Genomic DNA, 20,920 nt, shown 5'->3' on the forward strand with positions numbered 1-20,920 from the left:
TTGCTTGACCTTCTGGATGCCTGAGGCTGGCAAAACCACAGTTGGGTGTCAAAGGACCTTGCAAGGCCGTTAAATATTTGCCAAGACCTTCTGCATGGTTGGCTCAATGCTGTGGATGTCCACACGGTGGCAGGATGTACCAAGGCAGGTCAGACCATAAACGTGATGAAAAACCACCCAGGCATTCCCATCTGGTACCACAACCATGGACACATCACCTGTGGAAGCTGCTTTCAGGATCCTGGGAATTACTCCACTTAGTTTAGACACCTCAACAGAAGGAGAGGGCCTTCTTCACTGATTTAACTCGTGCTGTTGGCATTCCTTGCAGAACTGGGTGCTGAGCAGGTGAAATTTAGGTGGGAAATCAGCACTTTGCCCCGGAGTGTGACCTTGCAGCAGCTGCTTTCCCCTGTTGTGCCTGTGTTTATTCGGATAGGGAGAAGAGTCCAGGCCCATCTGTCCTTGTGTGTTCCTGCAGCACTCAGTGCTGACAGATGACTTGTAGCTCTAATGCCAAAACAAAAATTAATAACCTTTCAAGCTTTCAAACACATGATGTATGAGGAAATCACAGCAAGAGCCCAGCAAGTGTTGCAGAGCAATGTGAGCTGCCTGGATCCCATCTGACCACACATGCCTTGAGGATGGATTTATATCTGGAAGCATTTAATGCAGCTGTCTTACAAATATGTTGTAATACTTATTTAATTTACAGGCTGCTTCCAGTGAAACAATCCCAGGAGGGGTTAGATGGAAATTGCTGGTACCATCTGATAATGGGTTTGCCTGGAGAGCAGCGTGTGCCCTGTGCAGGGACCACATTCCCCAGTGGGGTGAGTGAGCTGGTTCTGCTGCTCCCCTTGTGCTTGGCAATGTGCTAGAAAGTACCATCACCAGACTGCAATGGATGGGGACCCTTTTCATGACTGAGGTGTGGCTGTACAGCTGTTACAACAGTGTCTGCAGGGAATGGAATGCCTGTGTGAATAGATGGCTTCTTTGCTCTGCTGTTATTGAGTGTCTAAGCTGTAGCTCTGAGAAAAATCCAGGATCTTTTTAACCAAAGCAAAGGCTTACCCCATTGCACCCCACGCAGCCCTTCTCGTGAGCTCTTGTTGCATTAGTTATCTGAAGGTCTGAATCAAGCAGTACAAGGCCAGCTTATCATTTTTGCAATTACCCTTTCTGCAGAAAGTAGAGAAGGATTAAAGAATGAGGTAACCTCTCTACATCTCGACCTTGACTGTCTTTATTGCTCTGAGTTCTACATCCCATGTGATCTTTTTCATTACTACCATGTTTTTAATATCTAGGAGGGGAAAGGTAACTGAGGGAGGAGGCACTCTCAGAAACTACATCCTGGAAAGACCTGTCTCTCTCTGGCACTGGGACACAGTTGCCCCAGTAGGCCTGTGGCAACCTCACTCCAGCTCTCCTGTTCGGAAGCAGTGCAGCTGTGGAAGGTGTGGGATGTGGGACTGTGCAGGATGCAGGATGCTGGCTGGCCTGGCCCATGAGACTGGGAGCTGGGCTGCCATGCACGCTGTTATTTGGAACAGTGTGAGTCTAGCTCCCGGTCTCAGAGAGTGTTAGCACCAAGGAGATGTTTGTGAGCAGACCCAGTGCTGGGTTTGGGTATGGGACTGCAGAGGGCACCGGGCTCTGCTCCTTTCCTGTGCAGAGAAGCCACAAGCACAAGCCAGAGAGGAGAAAGGGAATGCTGTGGAGCACCTTTCCTTTTCCTCTTCAGATACAAAGAGGCAGATTTTTAGTGAAACCTAAAAGTCACTTTGGGGATAATAACTGAACAGGATGAAGGCAAGAGCAGCCTGGCTTTTCTATCCCAAGACAGGAACATCCCCATGTTGGACAATGCAGTTGGGAGAGCAGCAGTGCAGCCTTTCCTCTACCCCCGATTCAGTCTGCTCCCAAAAACCAGATCACTGGTACCCTGTGTTGTGTTAAAGGGTAAAAACATTCGGCAGAAAAGAAACCTCTTTGCATTCCAGCTTGTTCTCAGCTGTCAGGAGGGCTGAGGTCACGGTTTATTTTCTGAGGGATATCCAGTTTGGCACTATCAGCCCAGTAGTATTGAACTTCTATGAACTGTCCTGGTTACAGGGCACTGAAAACACACTGCACGCTCAGCTTAGTCACACTCCACGGGCTCACAGGGCCAGACTGAGAGAGCATGGCAGCACCCAGTGAGAAGATTTATGTCCAGCTTAATGAGTAATGCAGTTTATTGAAGCAACATTACACAGGTTATTATGGATTGCTGGTGACAGCACACTGCCTGTGAAAAAAAGCATGTGCAAATATTGAGATGATGAATAACACAGCACATGAAATCAGAAGAGAGAGGCTCTGTATAGAGATTCCTAAGTCTTCCAAGGATGCACTCAGTATAATCTGGATCTTACCCAAAGGTAACGAGGTAAAAGAGCCTGTTGACTGATCCCAGGAGTCAGAGGCAATCTGTGACAGAGACTTCCCTGACTTATCCACAGGGATATCTTCCCTGACAGTGCCCCTTTCTTAAGCCATTTTTATAATACTTTCTGTCTTCAGGGTGAAGTTGGAGTGACTCTGGTCATGCAGACCTTTATTATGAGTGGTATAAAATTCCATCACTTTGCTTGTAAAGCTATAGATTAAGAAAAAATCAGAGCACATGCTCAGTGAGGGGTGGTCACACCTTGGAGATGGGGAGCTTTTGGGATGGAGGTGTGCTTTGGTATTATAATGAGATTATAATGAGCAAAGTTCACTCAAAGAATGGCATTTTGTCCAAATATGACAAACTGTTGGCCCAGGGTATCACTCTCCTACAGTAGGATGGGGGAGAGAGTCAGAGGGTAAAGTAAGAAAACTGGTGGGTTGAGGTAAGAACAGTTTGAGCAACAATAATGACAATGCTGATAATGCTAATTAGCTAATGATGGTCATTAGTAAAAAATTATCATTACTACTAATAATTTGTGATTAAAAGGAAACTATCAAAAGGAGAGCTAAAGAAAAGCCAAGAAAGATGAGTGATGCCAATAGAAAACAATTGCTCACCACTCACTGACCAGTGCTCATGAGCAGTGGCCTCCCAGCCAGTTTTGCCTTGTTTATATAATGTGCATGACATCATATGGTATGGAATATACCTTTGGCCAGTTTGGGTCATCTAGCCTAGCTGTGTCACCTCCTAAAGTCTTGTGCCCCCAGCCTACTTGCTGGCAGAGGCAGCATGAGAAGCTGAAAAGTCCTTAACTTAGTGTAAGCAGTGCCCAACAGCAACTAAAATATCAGTGTGTTGTCAACGTTATTCTCATAAATCTTCCAAAAAAGCAGATTCCCCATGCAACCTATGTTAGGGCTTAGGAAACAGGCTGTAGCCTGTGGCCAGTGGAGTTCCACAGGGATCAGGTCTGGGGCCAGTCTTGTTCAGCACCTTCATCAATGACCTGGATGAGGGGACAGAGTGTACCCTCAGCAAGTTCCCTGATGACACCAAACTGGGAGCAGGGGCTGATTCCCCAGAGGCTGTGCTGCCATTCAGTGGGATCTCGACTGGCTTGAGAGTTGGGCAGAGAGGAACCTCATGAGGTTCAACAAGCATAAGTGCAGAGTCCTGGATCTGGGAAGGAACAACCCCCTGCACCAGTACAGGCTGGGGGATGAACTGCTGAAGAGCAGCTCTGCAGAGAGACCTGGGAGTGCTAATTGATAATAAACTAAATATGAGCCAGCAATGTGCCCTTGTGGCCAAGGCCAATGACGGCTGGGGATGCATCAAGAAGAGTGTGGGCAGCAGGTTAAGGGAGGTTCTTCTCCCCCTCTACTCTGCCCATCTGGAGTCCTGTGTCCAGTTCTGGGCTCCTCAGCTCAAGAGGGACAGGGAAGTGCTGGAGAGAGTCCAGCACAGGGCCACCAAGATGATCAGGGGACTGGAACATCTTTCATACGAGGAAAGGCTGCGGGAACTGGGGCTGTTTAGTCTGGAGAAGAGGAGACTGAGGGGGGAGCTCATTAATACTTACAAATATCTAAATGGTGGATGTCAGGAGTCTGGGGCACCACTTCTGTTTATCTAGTGACAGGACAAGGGATAATGGAAAGAAGCTGGAACACAAAAAGTTCCACTTAAACACAAGGAGAAACTTGTTTGCTGTTGAGGTGAGGGAGCCCTGGCACAGGCTGCCCAGGGAAGGTGTGGAAACTCCTTCTCTGGATGTTTCCAAACCCTCTTGGACACATTCCTGTGTGACCTGATCTATGTGGACCTGCTTCTGCAGGGGGGTTGGACTAGATGATCTCTAAAGATCCCTTCCAACCCCTACCATTCTGTATGAAACCTTTAAGCTATGGAATCTGCATCTACCTGAATGCAATTTAGCAGCTACCATTTTTTTACATCAGGGCTCTTATGCCAAGTTGCCCTGTTCTGATCACCTTTTACACACTCCCTTTCAGAGGTTTCACCATGATTTCAGCCTTGTGCTCATTAGATGTTCTTGCTCTGATCTTTTTATATTTGCATGGCAAGGGTCATCCACACCCTTTTAGATGGCAGGTTTTTTCTAATCTTATCTTTAAAAGAAAATTGGGTCTGATATAAAGATGGAAGTATGTCAGTGACTTCAACTATTTTGATTAGAGATTTTCTCATTTTACACTTCAGAATACGTAGGCAAAGTACATATTGGAGTAAATGCAGTTGCCTTTGTACTTAAATCTTCCAACTGGGCTGAAGGACACTGGCTCATTTCATCTAATCAAGGGAGATGCAAGTGAAAATGTTTTGATAAATGTTTGTATTTATGTCTCAGAGTATGATATTTTGCTTTGATTGCAACTGCAGGATATCATTGACTCAAATGCCCTTTGTCAGCCTCTACAAAATACCTTTCAGAGACATTATTGCCCAGCAGTCATTTCCTCCCTTGGTTTTGTGCAACACCTGTGCCTGCTCTTGTGCTTTCTGCTTGTGCTTGTGGACCCACATCCCATTCAATTCAGCACTTTTTTTTCAGTTTATCAAGATAATTTTGTATCCTACCACCACCCTCTCATGGTTTTACAATGTTTTGTGTTTCAATAAGCATACTCTGTCTCTCTCCATTGCAGGGATGTCTCTGATTTCAACTTGAGAGGAGCTGCACCTTGTGTCTGAAGAGGGGACAGGCAGCTGGGGGTGGTGTTCACCCAGGCAGCCATGGTGAGCATCCCCTGCAAAGCCACTGCTGTATCTCTTCCTACTTTGAGAGGAGCTGGCTCAGGTTGATATAAATGAGGTTTACTCGGAAGCAAAAAGAAACTGAGCTGGGATTCCATTTCCCTGGACATAGGCAGAAAGCAAACATTGCTGAAGGGCAGGGAATAGAGACAAAAAAGCACATAGAGAAGCACATTTATTGAGAAATCTTACTTTCGTTTTACCCTCTAGAATCCTGATGCTTATGTATATAAACAAGGGCAACTGCTAAGACTGTGTCTTGATGGAGCTGCTGTTCAGCAAGGACTGACTTTACACATGGCTTAAATGTGTCTGCAAAATGTAATTGTAAGTTCAGATTTCATAGAATCATAGAGTGGTAGATCTTGGAAGGGACTTTTAGAGATCACCCAGTTCAACACAGAAATGTGTCCAGGTGAGTTTGGAAACCTCCAGAGAAGGAGCTTCCACACCTTCCCTGTGCAGCCTGGGCCAGGGCTCCCTCACCTCAGCACCAAACAAGTTTCTCCTTGTGTTTAAGTGGAACTTTTTGTGTTCCAGCTCATGTCCATAAACCCCAGTCCTGTCACTGGGCACTACAGAAAAAATTGTCTCCCCCTCCTCTTCAGAAACACCTTTTAAATACTTATAAGTGTTGATGAGATCCCCTCTCAGTCTTCCCTTCCCAGACTAAACAGCCCCAGTTCCCGCAGCCTTTCCTCACAAGGAAGATGCTCCAGTCCCCTGATCATCTTGGTGGCCCTGCGCTGGCCTCTCTCCAGCAGTTCCCTGTCCCTCTTGAGCTGAGGAGCCCAAACTTGTTCTTTTGGTGGAATTAATTACAGAGAAAGGGAGTAGCATCACCATTTGGATTGTAGTACTGGGTTCAACAAGTTTCTGGGTTTTTTTTCTTAAGAAAGTATTTTTCTTCCTGGAAGGCTGTGCCTCTGCAAAGTCTTGCTTTTCAAGGGAACATGAAGCTTGAAAAGAGAAATGGTATTTTAAGTCTTCTCCTTTTGAGCCCAGAAAATCATAATTGGTTTGAGTTGAAGTCTGGCCTGTTCATAGAATCACAGAATGGTAGGGGTTGGAAGGGACCTTTAGAGATCATCCAGTCCAACCCCCCTGCAGAAGCAGGGTCACCTAGATCAGGTCACATAGGAACATGTCCAGGTGGGTCCTGAAGACCTCCAGGGAAGGAGCCACCACAACCCTTCTGGGCAGCCTGTGCCAGGGCTCCATCACCTCACAAGGAAATAGTTTTTCCTTAATTTTAAGTGGAACTTTTTGTGTTCCAGCTTCATCCCATCACCCCTTGTCCTGTTGCTGGCTACTATAGAAAAAAGGGATGTCCCAACCTCCTGACACCCACCCTTTAGGTATTTGTAAATGTTAATAAGATCTCCCCTCAGTCTCCTCTCCTCTAGACTGTTGCTTTGGTTTTTTCATGGTTGGGTGGTTTTTTTTGCCAGGTGTATAGAATAATCTGCCATATTCTGAAACCCTTGTTTACTCACACAACCAGCTAAGGAAAGCTGGGTAGCTCCCACGGCTCAGGCTGGTACCTGAGCTCCCCTCTTTCTCAAGCTCCATTCATGCTCTTCCATGAGAAGCTGCTGGAAACTTCATTGTTTTCACTAGAATTTATTTTTTAATGTTCTCTTATAAAATGATCAATTCAGCTTCACAGCTTTTCAAGTCTTTTTCCTAAAAATGGCAGGTCTCCTGCAAACCCTTTTTAGGCAGCTGAACTGAATTATAACAGTTGCTTCAGGAGACCCTGAAGGATTGCTCACAGGAGGGATAAATTTGTGGATTGGGTACGTGGAGCACCATGAGGTGTGGAGATTGGAGGTGGAGCTGGATGTGTGTTTTTGGGGCTCCTTGGCTTAGCAAGCACCCCACAACAGGCAGGTTTTATTGATGATGGCTGAATGTGCTGGCACAGAGGTAAGTGATGAGGCCAAAAGAGGGTTTTGGGGTGACTTGGTGATAGCTATGGATGCAACTGTGGTTAAGAGGAGTTAGGGGTGATGTGGCAGGGGTATATGGGCAACCCTGTTTGTACAGTATGCTGGCTCAGGTTTTGCTGCTTCTCAATGACAGCTTCTCTGAGGACATCTTTGGTGTGACATTGACAGCATGTTGGATATATGCTCAGAGAGGAGAGATGAGAATGAGTTACTAACCCAATATCTATTATTTATTATGGGCACCCTCTGTGTATTTAAAACTAAATTGGACAAAACCTTATGTTTGATACAACCTTTTGTTTATGAGGCTCACCAGTGACTGGGCTCGTGGTGCTGAGAGTGTAGCACAGTGTGTCCCACAAAAAGGTTCTCCTCTTTCTCCCATTGCTTTCTACCCACCTTCTCTCTGCAGATAAGAGCTGTATGAAGTCAGCTGCTGTCTTACCACACAGCAGCCTGCTCACACAATGCTGGAACCACAGTCAATATTCCCACACCACTAACTGCCACAGCAGCATTTGGGATTTCTCAATTTGACACTTTCTGCCCCTATAATGGCTCCTGCAAAGGCAGAGAACAGCACACTAGTGTCCTCCACTGTACTACAGGCACACAACTCTCAGAACTTTATCAGCTTGGGGTGGGGGAGAAAAAATCCTTTCTAACTATCAAAACTCCTCACTTGAAGTTTTCAGTGAAGGTTGGGTGTTAGACTCTTATTGAGGGGGTTGCCCATGGAGGGAGATTGTGGTTGGCCGCAGCTGGAGACCTGCAGGCAAGGGCTTGGCTTCTTAGCCCCAACAGTTGTCTCTTGCTGCTCAGGGGTTTCTTCTCCATCTCCCATTTCTAAAGGGGTTTTACACTGTATTTGTTACAGAGTGAGAAAAACATCAGAGATCAAACCTGACACAGATGCTGTTACAGCAATAATTATTGGTTTATTAACACAAAAATTACAGAGTATTTTGCAGTTGAGGCAGAATTTCAGAGCCTAAACTGGAATCAGTGCTTTCAACAGTAGAGACACATTGAGTGCAAGAAGAGAGAGAGAGGTCTGCCATGGGCTGTCCCTGCTGCAGGAGAGAAGGGCTGACCTCTAGGCACAGAGGAAGGTGCTGATGATAGAGCAGGGCTGGGAACAGTTGCAGATTTGGCCAGGACATGAGTGCAAAGGCAGGATTTGGTAAGAAGGAAGGTGGTGAGACCTGCAGATGTTCTCAGGCCAGGTCCAGCCCTTACAGCAGGCCAAAGGGACAGCCAGCAAGAGGCACGGCCATACTCTGAGATGGGCATTCACGGAGCAGATGGCAATGGGTCTGTGCAATGCCATCCAGGCTACTTGGCCCCAAAAGGGCTTTCAGGTGGTGGGAGCAGCACCAAAATCATGAAACCTCATCCCCAAATCCTGCCTTGGACTTTTTGCCCCAGAGACACATTGTCATATCATCTGCTTGGTCCCTCCCTCCAGCAAAGGCAGGATGTTTCCCAGCATTAGCGGATTTTCTTTAGGTACAGGTGAATGCCATTCTTGGAGCGAAGGATGAGCTGAGGTACTTTGCAGGGAGGCTTGGTGGGGTCAGGGGAGAGCTCGAAGCGGAGCAGGGTCAGGGCCAGTGCTACCTTCATCTCATTCATGGCAAATTGCTGCCCGATGCAGTTCCTGGGGGAAAACAGAGCAGGTCGGTCACTCCATCTCAGTGCTGGGCACAGTAAACCCTGCAGACAGATCCCAGCCCTCTCACACCAGCACACAACTCTTCCCCTCTGCAGCTCTGGGGGTCTCAGGCTGTATTTTGTGTAGGAAAAACAGGAGGAATCTGGAGGAGCACGGGGAGCTCCTGGACGTGTGTTCAATGAGTACAGAGATGGGAGGGAGATAGAGAAGCCAAATGGGAGACCAGAAGAGCTGAGGAGGTGAGTCTCCAAGCAGGAGGGTCTGCAGTGTGCTTCCCTTGGCAGAGAGTGAGCACAGGAAAAAGGAAAGGATGGGGAGTAGAGAAAGGGGAATCAAAAGGTGGGAGGGTGGGATGAAGTCTCTACATCAAGGAGAGGAGGAGAGCAAGGTGAGCTCAGGATGCTGCAGGCTCCCTGCACGATGACAGCAGTGGCTCCACAGCTTTGGGACTCAGTTTCTTGTCCCCACAAGGGGCCCAACAATGTCTCTTTCCCATTCTGCCTGCTAGCATCAGAATCCCTCTGTGCCACAAATGCATGTTGTGTGCTCATGAACTGTTTAATGCTGCAGCATCAGGACTTCAGGCATCAGTCTCTGAAAACACACTGCTTCCCCGACAGCAATTACAACAGCAGCACACACACACTTCTCAGGCTGAGCAGTTTCTCTCAGAATGTTTTTTCTCCTCACTGCTCCTTCAGAGTTCAATACACTTTACCTCATTCCAGCAGAAAAAGGCAAGAAGGCATGAGAGTGTCTGCCAGAGGAGTTCTCTGGGGAAAACCGTGAAGGGTCAAACACCTGGGAATGAAGAACACACAGCAAGAGAAAGCACTTACTTAAGGAACACAGTAGTGATTGGTGTCTTCAGAAATGTGACACCTCATAATTTCTGAACAACCCCATTGAAGAGAGAATTCATTTTGAGATGGACTGAAACTCATACACCAGACTCCCTTGCTTTCCACTGAGCCTAGCAATGGTGTCGCCAAGATAAACCAGACACAGGCATGATGAAGCCTGGGGAGCCAGGATTCAATTCTTCACCTGTAGGCTTAGCAAAAAACATCAGCTTTTTGCCTATTAATACAAGTTCCTCAGAGCACTCTGTCTTCCTCTTTAGGCAGCCCCCATCCCCAACACTGCTGTCGAATCACCCTGTGCCACAGGTAGCCAAGGCAGTTGCTCTTCAGTGTGGTTCCCATCTTCCCCATGAGCAAAGATGTTTGGGAGTAACAGGAGAAGGAGACATTGGAGAAGGCACAGCAGAAAGGGGAAAAAATATTGGAAGGGCTAAAGAAAACTCACCAAAGGGTCCTTCCATACTGCAGGGTTTCTGTGAATGAGATAAATGCTTATCATGACGATGCTGCCTGTAAAGCAATTGAGAAAAGGGCTCAGTAACAAACTAAAGGGAAGGTTGCAGCGTGCTCACACAAAGGTCTGTCTCAGTCAGACTGCAAATCTATGAGGGTTTTGTCATTTGCTTCAGAGAAAACGAAACATTTTCCACTTGTCTAGTTGCAAGCAGCCAAATGGTGAAAATGAGGAAGGCACAGGCACTGTGGGCTCATTATGCCCACAGCAACACTGACCACTTGTGTGTCAAATCAGAGAAGGAAAGGAGCACCAGAGGGCAACTCCCACACTGCCAGCTGGGATGGGATGAGTCCCTGTCTCCCTGAACCTGCAAATGGGTGAACTGTGAGCTTGTGCTTGGCCAGGTAGAGAAGGAGCTTTTGGCTGCACTTTAAGTGACAGTGTCAAGAAGGATGTCACAGGGATGCTGCTGTACCAGGACTGCAGCCTGTCAATGGGATATCAACATCTGCACAGTCCTATCTGAACGCCTGTGCTTGCGTGGAGCAGGTCACAGAGGCAGGGCTGGTGCCTCTGCTCCGTGGCAGGCAGTGTGAGGACGGGGCTGATGTCCAAGAGCACAATTGTGTGAAGTGGGAATGGGATTTACAGACCTTCTGGCAAGGAGCGTCCATCGGGGAAGGTGACGGGTTTGCCGAGCTGCCGGGACACACCAGGCACCGGGGGGTAAAGGCGAAGGCTCTCCTTGATGCACATGGTGCTGTAAGTCATCTTGCCCAGGTCCTCCCTGCCAGGACAGAGGCAGGCTGAGCCTCACAGTCCCCCTGCCCCACTGTGCCCCGTGGCCAGCATCCCCCTGGGCAGACCCTTTGCAACACATGGGGTACACAGTGGGACCTGTGAAGTTCAACCATAGCCTACTACAAGCTTGGGATCCAAGGATACCTCTGAACAACCTTAACCCCCTCTGAACAAGCTCAAGTGCAAAGTGACAGCAAAGAGTGAAAAGCTGCCTGCAGAGAGAAATCAGAAGAGAACAAAGAGTCATGTTGGTGGCCCAGGTCTTGTCACAACACGTCCTTCCTGGCCTAGGGTGGTTTTTCTGGTGATACAGCCCTGAAAGGCAGGGAAGCAACAACCCTTGGCACTCCAGCTTTCAAGCCTTGAAGACATTTGCTTACTGAGAAATGGCAGTGATGGGAAAAAGCTGAGGAAATGTGCAGCCTTACCACTGGATTGTCTCCCGCTGCCCCAGGATCTCCTGGATCTCCTCCCGACACCGTGCCTGGTGCTCAGGGTGTAATGCCAGGCAGTAAAAGAGCCAAGAGATCCCACTGGCTGTCGTATCGTGGCCCTCAAACATGAACGTGTCCACCTCGGCACGCAGGTCCTCATCAGACAGTCCAGCTCCATTCTCATCCTAGCAGCCCAGAGACATTTTCAGTAGCTCATATATACAAAAAGTGTATTTATTATAGTGACCCAGATATAGATCTAAAAGAGAGTTATATTCCCTGTTGCCCCTGGGGTGCCATAAATGAGTCTCTGTTTAGACTCAAGTCAAGGCCTCTTCTCCTTTGCTTATAAATCCTTTTAGTTCCCCCCAGTAAGACTATGAAACCCCTCTGCATGTTGTATTCCCCAACAGCCTGTCATTGTCAATCCTCACCCACTCACCTTGGCACACAGCAGAATATCCAGGAAGTCCAAATGTCTTTTCTTCTGGATCTTTTCAAATTCCTGTTCATTTTTAAGGGACTCCTTTCGCTCCTGGACCACCTTGTCTGGGGAAGGAAGAGTTAAAGGTTCACCAGGGACAGGAGATGCTGAGCTGCAAAACTGTCATGCCATTGCAAAGCTCATTCAAAGGGGGTGACCACCTCTCAGTTCACAATGTATTTGATGTGTGCTTCTGCATCCCAGGCAGTTTGGCTTCTTCAGCAGCATGGCAACAAATGCTGTGCACACTGCTAACCTTTTCTGCAAACTTCTTTGTCCACCACAGGCTCCCCAGACCATGGAAAATCATGCCTGGGGTTGGTGTGGCCTGCAGCATCTATCTCTTGGCTCACCAGTCTTCTGTCATTTAACAGGAGCATTCCCAGGGGGAATTCCTCCATTAGTCCAATTTAATAATCCAGGAGCTGTGGGACTCCCTTGTTTCACACCTAGATTAGACCCATGCTGCAAGCTGATGCTCTGCTTGGATCCTGGCACTGAGCCCCTAGGCAGGATCACTGTGTGGGCAAGGAATTAACCTGACTGCCTCCAGTCAGTCATCCTCCAACCTGCTCGAAGGCTTTGGGAGAGGATGAAAGCAGGGAATACCTGTGTGGTCATGAGCAATCTGGCAGGCCTTCCTGAACTGATACCCTTGGGGGCTGAGCCAGTAAATGAGGTCATTGTGGTAGGGGAAGATGCGGAGGCGCTGGTGCACCAAGTAGCACAGGTCATAGACAGCCTGGATGTAGATGTTTTTCCTGGAGAGAAGAGAGGGTGCAAGTTTGTACATTTGGAAGCATCACGACAAGCAATTTGCCCACTTATCTTCAGAGCTGCAAACTTCCTGCCAGGGTTTGGGGCAGCCAGCACTGACCTGTTGGTCTGGCAGTTGGTGTGACAACTGAAGGCACATTTCATGATGCTATCCAGAGTCATCAAGCTGACGTGCTCAAAGAGCTCTACTGGCTTCCCATCTGTGATCAGCTGCTCCCATTTATCCTAGGGCAAAAAGGAGACAGAAATGAGAAGGGACAGTTTTGCATGACCTGCATTCACTTTCAGGTGAATGAATGCTGGAGATGCATCCCAGAGAAATGAAAAAAATGAGATCTCTTTGTTGCCATCAAAATCCAGAGAAGGGAAACCTAGAATGGGATGATTAATAAAAGCTTTGACCCAGGCAGCTGCTACAATCAAACCCTGGCAGCAGTGAGCCCTGGTACACCCTATCCTGGGGCAAAAAGCACCCCACAGAAGCCCAGGATGACTGCATTGCTGTGCGAGGGAGCAAGTTACCTAAGTGTTTGTTAGGGTAGGGTGTGCTTCCCACACAAGAGCAGGGTGAATTGGCACTGGGCTTCACCAAGCCTGTATTTTCTGTCTCTCTCACAAGCACACATGACTTTGGTGTCTAAGATACAAGGTACCATCACACAATCTCTCTACCACTGCATTTTTCCAGCATATAATATAGGAGCTCTTGCTCAGCTCTTCTCATAAGGGATCCCTAGATACACTGAAAATAGTGTCTCTCTTGCCTGGCAGACATGAAATGATGTTGAATCCTCTATCTCTTTGTGGTTACAAGGAACTTGAAAGCTAAGAAAAGGAGGAGATGGAGGAGAACAATCACATCTGAGCTCCCATGGCATGAAACCAGGCTTGAGAACAGGGACAGACTTATGTCCTTAGCACATACAACGATTGCCACCAAGTGGCATGGGCTCCCACAACAGGCACTTTGCACTGTCTGCAAGAAATTATAAACTGCCATGCACTTGTGTGCATTGCAAAAGCTCTCCTGGCTCTCCAGCCTCCTGCTTCTGGCTGCTCCCTGGGCCAGTGGGAGGGAGGACAGCCAGAATCCATGTGGAGCTGCTAGAGAGGTTGGATGGGGGCAGGCAAAGGAGAAGGAATAGATGTGGCACCCAAACTCCTTTTGCCTCACATGCACAAAGCCTGGTTCCCCTGACCTGTCATTGTAATCCAGTTGTGGGTATGTTGACAGCAAACAATATCCTTTATCGTTAGGTCATAGTACAGCTCTGCTCCAACTTCTATTTTTTGGGGATTTATTATGAACAATCACTTCCATTAATTTACAAAACACCCCAGAAGAAGCTGCAGTTGAGATTGAGATTATGCACAGTTTGGGGAGGGCAGTAAGATTAATTCTCAAATCTCAGCCACACAGCCCAAAGCAGTGCCAGAGACACAGTCCCTGCAGGGAAGCTCAACCTGCTCATTCCTTCCAACACAGGGGCAGGGATTTGTGGTGCCTCAGAAAGCTTGACTGCCAGGACACAGTCCATCCTTACAATTACTAGGTTGTCAGTAAGGGCACTACAGTACAAGCCTGCTCCAACATTTACTCACTAACCAGTCAGGATCAAGGAAAAGAAAACAAGGCAGAGAGGGAAGCATCAGATAAGATTCCTACCAGCATCACATTAGTAGACTCTGCCATCAGGGCCACGTATGGTTTCAAGACATCGTAATGAAACCCTGGAGTCAGGAGTTTTCGGTGTTGGTGCCATTTTGGCCCATGTGAGATCAGCAACCCGTTCCCTGGGGAAACACAGGTAAGGCATGTTTGGCTGGGTACAAGCAGGCTGCTTTCACTTGCCTGTAGACATAGCGCCTGCCTGCAAGCAGCATGACTAAAATCTGTTGTCTAAGCTGCTATGAGAGTTCCCAAATGTTGCTGTCAGCTCCAGGGTTTCTCCAGGCTGATCAGAGCCCTGCTCACTGAAACAACACAGTGCTGCCTCTGAAAAGAGACAGCAACACTGCTGGAGCTGAGAAGTTCAGATCAGCAGATGCATTTTTCACCTGCCCTTTGCTAGCTATGGACCTGTAAGTGGTTCTCATCTGTACATTTGACTATATCTGAACTTTCTTTCCTTCAATCACAAAAAGCATCATTATTTAGCACTTTTTTCAATAAAATTGATAATTTCAGGAGGTTTTTAGCTAAAACTGCATCAAGGAACAAGCACAACACTGTTGATTTATAGCATGTTGTTGACTAACTTCAGAATCATTCAGGGTAGGCAAAGCTCTGGGAATACATACCGATCCATGGGATGAGGTATTTATAGCCAAGATTATCCTTGGGATCTGTAAAAAATCATCAAGAAAAAGAAAACTAACAAAAAGGTAGATGTTTCAGTAGCATTAACCCACTGGTTTGCACCTGAAAGCTCCCTCTGGGCATTCACTTTTGGTTGGGTATGAAGCAGAATCTGTGGCATCCCTGCAGAATTCATTCTGTATTTCCCAACAGTACAATACTGCCAGCTGCAAGAAACACATATGACAGCAAATGCCCAGGCTGGAATAAACAAGAATATTGGTAGTTCAAAGTCTGTGCTGTGTGATAAATGATTAACCTTCTCATACAGCACTATTTAATACCTCTCTCTCTGGATGTACTACAGATATGGCTCTGCAGTAGGAGCCCCGGGTCTGAGCTGAGAAAAAAAGCTTCCAGCTGTCTTGTCATTGCTGGGGTCAGGCACCAAGAAGCCAACTTTTCAAGGAACACTTGAAGTTTGATTTGCCAGATTTGGAGGGGCCCCTGTCACTCCCAGAGCCCTGTGCCAGACGCACTGAGGGCATGGCATGAAGGAGGAGTGTCTCTCCACGCCTTCAGCTATTTTCTGCAAGATAACATCCCTGTGAAACCCTGCCCTGCCGTGAAGTTTTAGGCTGGCGTGGGAAATCTGCAGGCAATGGCTGTTGCTCAACAGATGAAGGCATTATCTTCTCACCTCCTCTGCCCAAGACAATCTTGGCATAATCAGGATGAGTGACAATCAGGGATGCTGAGAAACTCCCAAACCAGACAGGGTGAGCATTCAGGTACTTCTGTGACCACTGCTCTGCCTTGTCCAGCGCATCTTCATCCTTCAGAAACTGTAGTTGTGGAGAAATAAAAAGAGAATGAATATTTAGATTCAGAGGAAAAAAATAAACAATCTCCTAAACCATTGCCTTAAAAAACTCAGGATATTTCTGTATCACAACACCAGGTAATGTCAAACAAGGTGTTGTCCTTCTGACTTTGCAGTGCCTCAGAAGCACTTGCTACTTTTAAACCTCATATAAAATAGTTTTGCCCTATCAATTGATCCAAACCACAGAGAAGATCCTTAGTGATGGTGCACATACATTATCTGCTCTTTTCCATGGCTAACTCAAAGAAGACTCAGATTTGTCCCAGACAGCATTTGCAACTGTTCTCACTTGCATGTGGCTGAGTAATTAGCACTCTGCAGTGTGTGTCCCAGTGCAATGATACTTCCTGATGATTGGAAAAGACCTTTAAGGTCATCAAGTCCAACCACTCAAGACTGTCACTGCCAAGCCCGTCACTAAACCATGTACCTCAGTATATTATCTATGTGTGCTTTGAATAGCTCCAGGGATGGGGACTCCATGACTTCCCTGAGCAGCCTGTTCCAATGTTTAACAACTCCCTTGGTGAAGAAGTTTTTCCAATTCTTCAGCCATTTAGGTGGAGAAAGCCAGTGTCCAGGTAAAAGTCAACAGAATGGGTCCAAAGTCACCAATGGAGTGCACGAGGGAAGGGATGTGGGTTAATAGCATCAGATTAAGATTTCATTGACTTACAGGAACTTAATTTAACAGTCAGTGAAGAGCTAGGGCTCCAGAAAGCTTCACCTCTGGTCCTTGGAAACTGCACATTGAGGAGTAACGTGAGCATGAGCACTCATATCAGAAACAGTGACAGATCCACTTTTCAAAACTCACCACCGTTTTATTGCTTTATTGCCAGGGTTGTTGTATATTAAACAGGCAACAGTCAAACAACAAGTGGAAAGATCCAAAGTCACAGGTAGAGGAAAAAAGATCACAGAGACAAAACCTCATCAGAATCCTCTTTTCTCTGAACAGAAAGTATGCCACAATATGCAGGGGTGGAAAGATTTTGGGGCGCTAAGGCTGACAGAGCTGCTGCTGATTTTACTTGAAGCTTGAAGGTCAATTATGTCCATATACTGGTGCAGAAATGAGCCACAAAGTCACCTCGCTGACTGAGTCAAGTGAATATTTGCTCAGTCGCTTTGGTGCTGAGTTAGTTCAGCTCAGGTTTTAGTTTGGCTAGTGTTTCTCAACCTGGGAGATGGCTTCTACTCAAATTAACACTCATGTCAGGCTTGTCTCGGAGAGGATGCTCAGAAGCATCCTGTACAGGCTGTGTGTGGGCATGTCCTGGCTCCCTCCTCCAAGGCTGAGCCCCTTCCTCATGAGTCCTGTGTCACTTGCATTCAGTAGAATGACAAACTGCATCCAGTTATCATTTATGATAGAAAGTCATCATTCAACTTCTCTTGCTCAAAGTCACAGTTTTGTACTTACTGAAGAGAACCATCAATTTCTCGCGTTGCAGAGATAAAGTTTTGGGGTAAAAGGAGGCAGCCCTTCCCAGCACCCACCCCTTCAGCAGGGCCAACAGAAGCAGGGCTTGACACAATGCCTTTAGCCAAGTGACCCTTGAACACGTCAAAGTCCCCTTGATGTGTCCACTTGTGCTTCCTCCCATCATAAAATCACAGAAAGCAGAACTGGAAGGTAATTGGGAAATGCTGAACGAGCCTCGCTCACACAAGTCCTAATGCTAGAAGCCTTTGCATCCAACCTTGTTTTTGGAGTGACATCCTTGGTTTGTGCTACCAAGAACCTTCTGTGTGCTGGCAGAGAGTGGGATGGGTTTATTTGGGAGGAGAGGTTACCCACAAGGTGAGTAACCTCTACCTACTGTGCTGAGCATTCCCAAGGCAGAGGATGTAAAGTTACAGAGGCTGTGGAGGAGCAAGAAGAGAGAGCTCCTGCTTCTTAACCAGGGCTCTAGCTACCAGGCTTACTTCTAGCTACTATCACTTCTGCTCTCGAGGGCTTTAAAAGAAAAGTATAACCACCACTTTGGTCTAAGGAAGAGAGGTAATAGCCTGGTCTCAGGATGAAATGCAAGCTTTGAGATGGATCCAACACTAAAAGCATCTGGGAAGAAATGTTTAGAATGGCTTTTAATGATTATGCACCAATAGGATGTGAAACAGAAAACACAGGAGCTGAAACGTGAGCACAAAGCTGCACCATGCTCAGTCACAACCAGGCTGTCTCTCCTTCACCAGCTGCCTGCAGATGTAGGAAAAGGGATGATAAAGGGACTGACAGCCCCCCTACATCCACGGGGAAGCAACCCTGCTCTCCTCTGCTGCCCACCAACCATGGTTTTGGCCAGCTTCGGGCTGGCACTCTAAGCTTTAACTAAGTCGTGCCACTGCAGTGACACTCAACAGCTCTATATAACCTCTCCTGATACTTGGAGTGATTTGAATAATAAGAGATTAATATCAAAGAACTCTCTAAAACAAAGCAGTGTATTCCTGAAAGACCTATCCAAAGCATGAGATACTAAACTGACCTGAATCAAAACTGGCAATTAATCACTTCAAATCAACTGAGCGGGAAATGTCAGTGAATTCTCCCTGAATATAGCTCTCAGGGCCTCCTCTGAGGTGCATCTAAAACTTTGCATTCAGTGTGTGCCCATGGTGCTGCCAGTTTCCTCACTGACTCAATGAACTGTTGGGCTCTGAGGAATTCAGCAGCACTTAATGAGCAAATGATAAAATCTGCAAAACAGGATATCTTCAAAAAAGTCTGACAGAGGTAAAAGTGAAGCTGTGAATAACCAAGCTGCAATGGGTGCAAGTTACATCTCATTCTAAGATAGAGTCACAACTGACAAACAGTCGAACACACTTTATTTAACTGCAGTTTTAAAGTTTAACTGGCAGCACAACAAAGCCCTGAACTGGCCCATCTTCATGCTTATATTGCCAAAAGACTGCCTGTCCTGTCCAGCACAGCAAAACTGGGTCTGCCACAGCACAGAAACAAGCCTAGAAGGTCCCCTCCTGATTTCCCAGCTACTTTGCAGCGTGCCAGTTATTTAATGTGCCACATATTTGACCTGAGCAGGCCATCAGCAGAGGCCAGGAGAGGTCAGGGTGATTTGAAGCAGCTTTTAGCATGTGTGGCCAAGGCTGTCGCATCAGGGAACAGAGTTAGCCTTCACAAAGCTGTTGATGAGTGGTGCAAATCTGTTTGCCAAGGCGCCCATGTTGACCTGTGCAGGCACAGTGTCCAGAGCAATGCTTGCTTATGCATGTGAGTTCAGTTAGCCAACAGCTTTAATGCAACCTTAAAAATATCCACGGCCCATGTTCTGACGGATGCCATACCTGGGATGTGCTTGACTCAAAATGCTCAGTGCCCTGTCTGGCTCACCCGGCCGTGCAGCCGATGCGAGATGGCAGAGGAGAGGTGTCGTGGGGTGCTGGCAACAGCGTGCACCCCTGCCCAGCATCACTGGGAGCAGACAGGTGACAGCAGAGCCTGCCCCAGGGCAGAGCAGCATGGCTGTGCTGGCTCCAGCACCAATGCCGAGTTATGCCCTCAGACGACCACGTGACGTTATATTATCGTTTTCTTTACTCGGAAGCCAACCACCACCCTCCTTCCACCGCGCACGTCGCAGCAGCCCGCGCGTGCTGCTCCCTAAGGCATCACAAGCAGAGAAAGCAGCGTGTACGGCTGAGAAAAAGGACGTCAATCTCCCCTTTGCCCCGGGGACTAGGAGAAGCAATTCTCCCGGACCGCAGGGACCAGTCCCACCGTGCATCGTTCCTCCTCACTGCTCGGGGAAAGCGCTCCCCGCATTCCCTCCTTCCCCTCGGGCAGCGCGGCCCCGGCCCCCGCCATACCTCGTGGACGTGGCCGAAGAGCCAGTGTGTGGGGTGGCCGGGGAAGTCGGCCAGCGCCTTGAGCAGCTCCCGCCGGCGGTGGTACAGCTGGATGGCCTTCAGCAGCACGCAGGTCAGGCAGAAGACCGCAACCAAGTGCAGGACCCGGGAGACATCCACGCCCAGCCAGGAGAGCTTCATCCTGCGGGCAGCGCGGGGCGGGGAGGCAGGTGCGGAGCGCGGGCGGCTGCCGAATCGCAGCAGCGCTTGTTGGGAGGGCAGGGTCCCGCGGGGCCACGGCGAACGCACCGCTAGCCCGCAACGGTGGGCTCAAAGCTCTTGCTTCGCCCTTCTTCCCCGCGGCTGGGACCGCTTTAAGACCGCAGGGATGTGTCCGGGGGCGGGGGGAGCGGAGCCGTCAGCGGGGCGGGTAGCCCGGCCCGGCCCTGCCTTACCCACCCACTCGCCCGGAACTGGCACCGAGGAAAATGATAACGATCTCGGGCTATCGGGGCGCTTAGGTAAGAGGAAGGAAGAAAATACAAAGAGCGAAGAGCCTATCTGTGTGAGAGTGCGCAAAGCCCATCCCACCGGGCGTGGGAAGCCGGCGTCCGGGAGCATCGCTCCTTCACGTGCAGTTCTTGAGGCTTTTAGTGCACACCAGCCTGAAGGAGAGAGAAAACAGGCGAACCTCGGCTTCCTCCCCGCCGAGGTCTCCATCACGTATTCCTGCCTCCCAAGGTGTCACCCTCATGTCCACCCATTCCCGCTCAGGCTGACAGCTCCCCGCCTCCTTCCCTCCCCGCTGCCGGGGAGATAGCATTTTAAAAGCGGTCGGGACAGCACCTCGTCGTCGGCGAGCGTTGCGGTGCGGGCTGCGGTGGGCCAGTTTAGTGGTGCGGCGGTGGCTAACGCAGCACCCCGGGCACAGTGCCGCGGCCGGCAGGGGGCAGTCAGCTGCCAGGCAGCGCCGCTTACCCGCCGCCCTTCACCCCGGGAGCCGGGGTGAGCACTGGCGGGCGAGAGGACGCGGGGTGGGGTAACCGCGGGAGGAAGCAAGCAACCGGGGCCTGCTCCTCCGCTCGGCCGCTTCCAGCGGCTGCTTTCACCGCTCGGCCGATTCTAGCAGGCGCTTTCACCGCTCAGCCCACGCGCCGGGGGCGGGACTCGAACCTGCGGCTCTGCGGGTCATCTCGCCGGGCGCGCCTGGGCCTTTAAGCCCCGAGCGGGGCGGTCCGGCGCG

The 20,920-nt window shown here is 48.7% G+C and overlaps 1 protein-coding gene across 1 annotated transcript; it reads right to left on the reverse strand.

Moving 5' to 3' along the window:
• Positions 1-8,145: 8,145 nt before the first annotated feature.
• LOC104558006 (cytochrome P450 4B1) lies at positions 8,146-20,632 on the reverse strand. The gene is made up of 12 exons (XM_062003225.1): positions 19,699-20,632; positions 15,673-15,817; positions 14,975-15,019; positions 14,340-14,467; positions 12,774-12,898; positions 12,506-12,657; positions 11,855-11,961; positions 11,407-11,597; positions 10,831-10,964; positions 10,166-10,230; positions 9,576-9,658; positions 8,146-8,842 (listed from the first exon to the last, which is right to left on the reverse strand). The coding sequence occupies exons 1-12, from the start codon at positions 19,876-19,878 to the stop codon at positions 8,674-8,676; spliced, it is 1,524 nt and encodes a 507-aa protein (XP_061859209.1). The 5' UTR covers positions 19,879-20,632; the 3' UTR covers positions 8,146-8,673.
• Between the last annotated feature and the right edge of the window lie 288 nt (positions 20,633-20,920).

The sequence above is a fragment of the Colius striatus genome, chromosome 10, assembly GCF_028858725.1.
Source record: "Colius striatus isolate bColStr4 chromosome 10, bColStr4.1.hap1, whole genome shotgun sequence".
NCBI classification, from domain to species: Eukaryota; Metazoa; Chordata; class Aves; order Coliiformes; family Coliidae; genus Colius; species Colius striatus.